Source organism: Caloenas nicobarica, chromosome 3, assembly GCF_036013445.1.
Source record: "Caloenas nicobarica isolate bCalNic1 chromosome 3, bCalNic1.hap1, whole genome shotgun sequence".
Classification (NCBI taxonomy): domain Eukaryota; kingdom Metazoa; phylum Chordata; class Aves; order Columbiformes; family Columbidae; genus Caloenas; species Caloenas nicobarica.
In genome coordinates, this window is record NC_088247.1 from 97087870 (window position 1) to 97096033 (window position 8164).

At 47.2% G+C, this 8164-nt stretch overlaps 1 protein-coding gene across 1 annotated transcript; it reads left to right on the forward strand.

Annotated features, from left to right (window-relative positions):
• The first annotated feature begins 208 nt into the window (after positions 1–208).
• SERTAD4 (SERTA domain containing 4) lies at positions 209–7895 on the forward strand. The gene is made up of 4 exons (XM_065631819.1): positions 209–287; positions 591–756; positions 1245–1360; positions 4995–7895. Exons 2-4 carry the CDS (start codon positions 606–608, stop codon positions 5736–5738), a joined length of 1011 nt encoding a protein of 336 aa, XP_065487891.1. The 5' UTR covers positions 209–287; positions 591–605; the 3' UTR covers positions 5739–7895.
• Positions 7896–8164: the final 269 nt, after the last annotated feature.

The following is an 8164-nucleotide window of genomic DNA, read 5'->3' on the forward strand; positions in this document are numbered from 1 at the left end:
TCGCAGTGTTTTGACTGGAGGCAGATCCAGTTCAGTCCGATCGGGGCTAGTGGAAACAACTACCTAAGTCTCTGCTGTCTTGTTTCGTTTGGGAGGGAAGAAAGAAGAAAGGAACGCGATCCCGAACTGCTGGGCGCGCTCTCTCTCTCTCACACACACACACGCACGCACACGCACCGCAGGCACACACAGACGCGCACACACAGACTCGCACACCCGTCGGTGCCGAGCGCTCTGTGCCAACACCGCCGGGAGAGAATGGGAAGCGAGTGAGCGGATCCGTGCCGGTGTGTGAGCGCCGCTGGGGCCGGGGCGGCGGCGGGAGCGGGGCCGCTGGGGGGGCGGCGCGGGGGCAACGCGCACAAACTCCCGGTGCCGGGGACCCTGCGCCTTTTGTGGGAGAAGGCTCCGGTCCTTTTCCTGCCATAAGAAGGAAAAAACCAAAAATTACGTAAGATAGATATGCGTATATTTGTGATCTATGTGTCTGTAGAGGTGTGACCGCCGAGGGGCACAGGAGGCGGAACGCGGCGGGGCGGAGGGGTCAGCTGAAGGGGTGCCGGGCGCTCACCGCGCTGCTTCGCTTCCAGGTGCCGGCGCCCGCGATGACCCTGGTGCTGCCCATGCAGCGGCTGGGCCGCCCCATCGCCGCCGAGGGAGCCGCCGACCTCGCCGCCTACCGCGCCCTCTGGGAGCCGCCCTGCTGCGGCCGCCCCGGCCCCGCCGCCCCGCCGGCCCCCGGGCCCCCCGCCGCAGGTAGGCACCGCGCCCAGCCGCCGCGGGGTCCCCGGGCGGACACCCGGCCCCGGAGCGGCGCGGGGACGGAGGTTTGTCCGCGGAGGGGGGCGGCGGCGGGCCCGGGCTGACGGCGGGGGCTCTCCCGCGGGGCCGCAGGTGCGCGGGGTTCGGCGGGCGCCGTCGCACCCGGCTTCTCCGGCGCGGGGGATGCGCTGCTGAAGGCAGCTGCCCGGCCGCGGGCAGGAGGGAAAGTTTTCCCGAAGCCGAGCGTCCTGAGGACGGCAGCGGTTCCCCGTGGCTGCCGGTTAAACCAGCCCTCGGCCGCCCGAGCCGGGGCGCCTTGGCGAGCCCTCTGTTAGGTGAGGGTTTGTTTCTGATCGCTGCAAATGTATGTGAAAATATGCGGTGGAGTTCTCCTGTAGCGCGAAGGGAAATGAAAAGTATTTTGTTTGGAGAACCTCCGGCAAACCGCATGTCATTTGTCATATCTGATTTATTACCCACAGGATCACATTACAGGGGAATTTCAAATCCTGTAACAACATCCAAGATCACATACTTTAAAAGGAAATATGTGGAAGAAGAGGATTTTCATCCGCCACTCAGCAGCTGTACACATAAAGTATGTTTTCTAATAGTCATTATTTTTACTCTGAGTTTCAGATGCTTAGTAACACTCGATTGACCCATTTCCAGAAGGCTTAAATACTCGGCTGAAATTAGGAGAATGATCCAGCTGTTTGCTCGGAACAAATAGTTGTCAGTTGTTCACATTCATTGTTTTATTGTCATCAAATTGCTTAAGAAGCAAAAGTGTTTATAACAAGTGTAAATGGAAGTGCCAATAATAACTTTATTATTCAGATTATTTTGTTCTTAGGTAATTTGTATAGTGTTTACAGAAACAGCCTCATAACAGCATTTGAACAGCAGAAATGAAGAATATAAATAAAAAGGGTCCATGGTTCTCCACTTCATTCAGAACTTTTTCCCGGGGAGAAAAGAGTAATAGGTTCCATGTACCATCAATGGGTTACAGATCCTCTAGAAAAACAGAATTATTTGGAGAGTGAGTACAAGCTCCTTCAGTATTTAATCCTGTTTATTAAAAAGGTAATAACTCCAAAAGAACAGATTAGTAAATGAAAGAATATTTTTTTTAAATGAAAGCTGTCAAGGGAGGGATTAGTGCAAATATTTCCTAGGTCAGTGAATACATAAATTTAAATCTAACTTTTTTTTTTTTTTTTTAATGGGAGATTTTATGCTCTCGTTCATCAAGGGCTCGGTCCTGTAGGGAATTGAATGCCTGGAGTGATGTGCTTAAGGATAGCTCCTGTCTTGAGACCCCATCCTTACCTTGCTGGATCATGCCTGGCCTGCAGCAGTCTAGTGCTACCCATGTGCTATTGGCAACAAAGAGGACACAATATAATCCGATTAAAGCACATCTTATGGGAGGCAGTGGTACCACAAGAGCCCCAGAGACAGGAAGCTAAAGCAGATCAAGATGCAGAGCAAGTTTATGTGTTGTCTTTACCCACATCGCAGAGGCAGCCATCTGAGATGTGAGGAGAACTGGGTGCCTCATCCCTGCCAGGGACACTGGGCAAGGAGCTCTGCCTGGTGGGATCTTGTTTCCCTGGAGGGATTTCCACAGAGGAGAAGCACACAGTAATGCTGACCTCACTTCCCGAGGACCTTAGAGTAGCCGAAATAATTTTCAGCTGCAGATAGTGGTGGCTGGAAATACGTACCTGACCAGGAAGGTGAAAAACTGCCCTGCCGTCAGTTCCAGAAGGTGTCCAGTCTGCTGCCAGAGCAATGAATAAGTAGCACTGAGGGTGTTGAAAAATGTCTTCTGGTTAATGAGCATGTCTCCCACATGTTGCATCACTGGCTAGCTTTTTTCTTGGCTAGAATGTTGGATTTTTTTATCAGCGATTGTTTTCCCCGCAAAGGGGAAGAATAGTTACTTACCCTATTCTAACAGCTTAAAAAACAGTTGTAGAGGTATTGGTAAGGTAGACCTGTCCCAGACATTGTCTTGTAGAGCTGTACCATGTCAGAAACCCTGGATCACCAGTTTCTTCTGTTCAGCACAAATATGTTTTCTACTTTGAACACTGAGCTCTGGGGAAGGGAGAATGTCCACCAGATTTCTTTGAATTTCTTACCTCTGCTGCCCAGTAAAGAAAGAGTTGTGTTCTGAGATTCCTTGTCCTGTAGAGGGTATGATGGTAGGGCCCAGAGCCCCTCTCCAGAGGGCTTGTTGGCAAACATTTGTAGTAGAAAGCCTTTGACAACTTGTTCCTACTGGTGGCCCTCCAGGACGTTATCTCCAGGAGGATCGCAGTTCACAGAATCACAGAATGTTAGGGATTGAAGGGACCTCAAAAGATTATCCAGTCCAATCCCCCAGCCGCAGCAGGAACACCCAGATGAAGTTACACAGGAAGGTGTCCAGGCGGGTTTTGAATGTCTCCAGAGGAGGAGACTCCACAACCTCCCTGGGCAGCCTGTTCCAGGCTCTGTCACCCTCACTGAGAAGAAGTTTCTTCTCAAATTTAAGTGGAACCTCTTGTGTTCCAGTTTGAACCCATTACCCCTTGTCTTACTGTTGGTCGTCACCGAGAAGAGCCTGGCTCCATCCTCGTGACACTCACCCTTTACATATTTATAAACATCAATGAGGTCATCCCTCAGTCTCCTCTTCTCCAAGCTAAAGAGACCCAGCTCCCTCAGCCTTTCCTCATACGGGAGATGCTCCACTCCCTTCATCATCTTTGTTGCCCTGCGCTGGACTCTCTCCAGCAGGTCCCTGTCCTTCTGGAACTGAGGGGCCCTGAACTGGACACAATATTCCAGATGTGGTCTCACCAGTTCAAGGCTTACTGGTTTGCTCCAGGCTTTTACAGCTTCATGGACTGTTGCTGCAGCAGGTATAAAGGACGCAAATTAACCTGTAGGCTTAATATAATTTGAAATGACTCATATATTGTGGAAAATTACTCTCTCTAACAAAGGACAGCTTGGGCTGTGAACCCACATGAAAACACAGCCAATTTTTGTTTCTACGAGGCGCTGTGCTGCTTCTAAACCTTGTAGACAGGACCAGGCTGTGGAAAGAGCTAGAGGGCTGAGGAGAGCTGAATGGATGCGAAAAGCAGCTGTGCTTTAAGCTCTTTCAGTCCTCATAGCTACGACTTCCACTCTGCAAAAATGCTGTAACCATGTGGGAAAGGGAAGAATGATCAAGCCACAGATGGGGGGGATTTAGAGCAGTCTTGCTTTGTGCTGTGCTGCTTTCCTCCTACGCAAACCAAATTCTTACTAAAAATGAAAATTAGTTAATAGTGCTTACAGTAGCATGCCTTGCCCCCTCTCTTATTTTGACTCCCAGGGTAGCGATTACAGTGCAGAATCCGGGGCCTCCCGGGGGCAGTAACCTGCTCGTGCTGCCAGTGCTGAGAAAGGGAGCCTTGGAAGGACCATGGAAGGGAGAACAAATCTGTGGGCGTCGAGCCAGGATTTCTGCAAATCCCTATCCTCTCTGCATTTCCTGACCTTGTCCCTGCCTATCTGCGTTCCCACCAGTCCTGGAGAGCGCAGGGTGTAGTACACAGGCCAACAGCTGCTCTCCAGATGCTGTGATGCTTTGGGATGGGTTTCTCCCTGCCTTCTTCCCCCCCATGCGCTTCTGTACACAAGGACAGTATAAGAGACCTTGGCAAATGGAGACCTCCTCGCCGGAGGACCTTTTCAGCTGGCAGTAGACGAAGTGCTCCAATACTTGCTGTGTCAGGCAATGGCTGCTGGTTGCATCTTGGAAACTTTGAGGCTGTAGGGGAGAGACCTTCACTTGGCTTCAGAGCTTTGGGGGGATGATGGAATTAGGTCTATTTACATCAAAAAGTCCCCAGTCATCACTGGAGTAAAACTGCGCAACCCTTTGAGTCTTAAACCCAAATGCAAATAAAGAGCCAGGTGTGAGCATCTGGATTTCCCTCTCCCATGCTGGATTTGTGCCCTGTGATTGCCTCTATGTTGTAACGCTCAGCTACTTACCTCCTAAACCTGGGTCTCTGCTGTGGCTGAGAAAAAGCAGGTCTCCAAGCCAGCTTTAGGCACCTCTCAGGAAGAGAATGAGAAAGGTAGCAGCACAGGGGGAATACTTTGCTTCATTTTCTCTCTCGTTGCCTGGAACTAAAGTGCCTGCCTTCAGCTCCGTGTCATCTGTCTTTTTGCATTTTCAGACAATCTCCGTGTTTGAGGAGCGGGCCCATATTCTTTACATGTCTTTGGAAAAGCTGAAATTCATTGATGATCCTGAAGTCTACCTGCGGAGATCTGTCCTTATCAACAATCTAATGAAGAGAATCCACGGAGAAATCATCATGCAGAACAACTGGTGCTTCTCCGCCTGCTCCTTCGGTGGCACCTCGCCACAGGAGTGGTTTGTGCCTCAGGACTGCCCATACAGAAAACGCCTTCGGATGGCGAAGGAGGAGTACGAGAAGCTCCACACGTGCTGCTTCTACCAAGAGTGTGGCAGTCACTATTTAAATCTACCATACTCCGTTAATGCTAGCACAGAAAATACTTCCTCCTCTTCCTCCTCCTCCTCCTCCCCCATTTCTTTGCCAAGCTGTTCCCAGCAGTTGGATTATGACATTGGCAGTGCCCCTTCTTACAGGAGTGATGACCAGATCCCTGCTAATGAAATATTCATCACTAATGCCAGGTCTCACAGTAATCAGGAAAAGGCAAAATTTAATGACGAGAAAGGCGGTAATGAACCTGAGCGAGAAAGCGTTGCCCTAAACTGTGAACCTGTAAGAGGCATCCATGCTCTTGAATGTAAAGGCAAATGTTATGACTATTTTGAGACTGGATGTAATGACAAGAGCAACATAAGCGAGTCTTGGAAAAAATCCTTAAGGAAAAAGGAGTCTTTACCAAGTAATAAAATATGCTGCAGCAAAGGAAGTAAAATATGAGGCATCTTTCTTGCTCTGTTGAAGCATGCGCAGCACGTCCATTTGTCTATCAAGATAATTTTTATTTTGAATGGATTTTTTATAGTTTTCTACAAATGATACAATCATGCCACAAACACTACGTGTAGTTTAAATGACTGGAGAGCAGATTGTGCAAAGTGTCTCTGTGATCTGCATCAGTGGGCTATTTATAAATATGGAGACTTCATAAAGAATGCAGTTGTGTTAATGCTTAGCACTATAGTCTGTACAGCTATGGTGTAGCTTTCGTTACTGAAAGTACCAATCAGCCAGATGGGGAAAACATATCGTTTTATGTATCCCCGCCCCCAAGAAGTCTGCCATTAATTAAGAAGAACCTCTGTTATGTTTACCGAGGAATTAGAAGTCTGGTAAACAAATTGATGCTACCAGCAAGGGTGATGTGCTCCTTGTAACTCAGTGTTTGTTCTGACAAAGGACTGTCTTCATGGACTGGGAATAAACTATCCTTACATTTTATACTGACACTTATGAATTCCTGGATTCAGCGTCTTGTTCAACTGACAAAATAGGACATAGCATAAAGAAATAACCTGTTTCTGGGATCTTAATCAGAAATCCAACATGCAGCTCAAGTACTTGCACGTTTTCACCTTGGCTGTAGTAACTGATGAGGCTTGTTGTTATACAGGGCAGGTTTTTTTTTTGGTGCCTTACATTTTGTCTTAATTTTTGCCAGTGTGAAAATTAAGTATAAATCACTGATACAGCAGGGATTTAACCTAAACAGAGAAAAAAAAAACCAACACAAACCACAGGGTGGATCAATATTATTAGGAACCTTTAACCTTTGAAGTACTGAGTTCAACTTCCTATTCAAACATCTCTGTTCTTCCTTTTTGATGCTCAATTGCTTTTTGATTTGCCATCCTTAGGAAGGGATTTAAGAAACAATAGAGAGCTGTCTCTTGTAAACAAGCATTCGATGCTTGAGTGTTTCTATGGCAACTGTCTGTTGCTGGGGCTCTTTTTTTTCCTTCTTCGTATAATGAAGTTCATGAACCAGTGGCATGTTTTATACTTTATTCTATTTCACATAATTTCTCTCTTTTAGATTGCAAAAGCATGCGGGAGTTTTCTATGACTTTTGCTGTTGATTTAAAAAAGACAAGAAAGCAAAAAGCACAATGTTAATTGATAATGTGGCGATAAACACGATTTTATCTGAATGAATGTAAGGGGTTTAATTTTAAAAAAGAACATTTTGGAGAAATGAGCTGAGATTTCAGTGGCAAAGGACAACATTTAGTCATCCCTAGGTAGACGATTTGCAAAAGTGTGCAGTTTAAATGCCCAGAAGACATTAGTCAGCTTGGACTGAGAGTATTGAGTCTTAGATCCACCAAATTAATTAGTTCCCACAGTCCCCATAACAACTGGCAGGATGTGCTCGGCAAAATAGCCACATCCAAGCCATGGCTGACTCATAATAGCTGCCTGTTTCCCCAGCAGCCTGCATCCAAGTGACATCTTCTCCACTTGGTCCTTGTCCAAAGGGTGACATTCACCTCTGTGCTGGGGGAGCGGCCAGCTCGGCGCAGGGCACAAGGGTCCCCAGCGGGGGACACTGCCCTGGGCTGTCCCCGGTTTGGTGCTCTGGGTCAGAGACCTCCTGCTCTGGGTCTCCCAGGTTCAGCTTGAGTCCTCCCAAGCCATGGTTATTTTGGGTAGCATGCACACCTCACGGTCACATTTGCAAACTGGGTGGTTTTCTTGACTAAGGCCAGTGGTCACAGGAGAAAGCTTCCCGCACCACCACCCCCCCCAGCCAAAGTGACCATAAAGAGAATATCTAGGATGTAAATCAATGATAACCTTTATGTAGTGAGGCAAGTTGGAACTGACAAGTTTGTAAGGGTTATCATTGTGAAGAACGACAAAGTAAAAAATCCCACCTGATTTCTCCAAGAAAGAAGCTTTTTTTATTAATAAAAATAATATTAAATATAGATCTCATTCATACAGTGTATGAGTAGGATCATCATTTAGACATTTGTCCACAAGGACCAATTTTTTAAAAAATCTGATTTTTCTTGTGTTACACCCAGATAGTCTAGTGATGTCTGCTCTTTTCCAATATTTGATAAACACTTGATGTTTTAAGCTTAAATATTAGATGCTTGTATACTAATGTGTTGTTGTAGTAAAGTGAAATTTCCTTGACATATATTTATTAAAATGACCAAAATTCATTTTAATTTTATATTTCCAATGGCTACTGGGTCCTTTCCCCCATGTTCCCCTCTCTCACCCGTGGAAATGCCATTTCATCAAACTGCTCCCTGCTGAGGAGGTCACATTGCAGTTGACTGTGCACCTCAAGGTGGGTCCTGGATGTAGCTCAGCCTTCTCACAAGCCTTTAGGACAGTCGGAAGGTGCACTG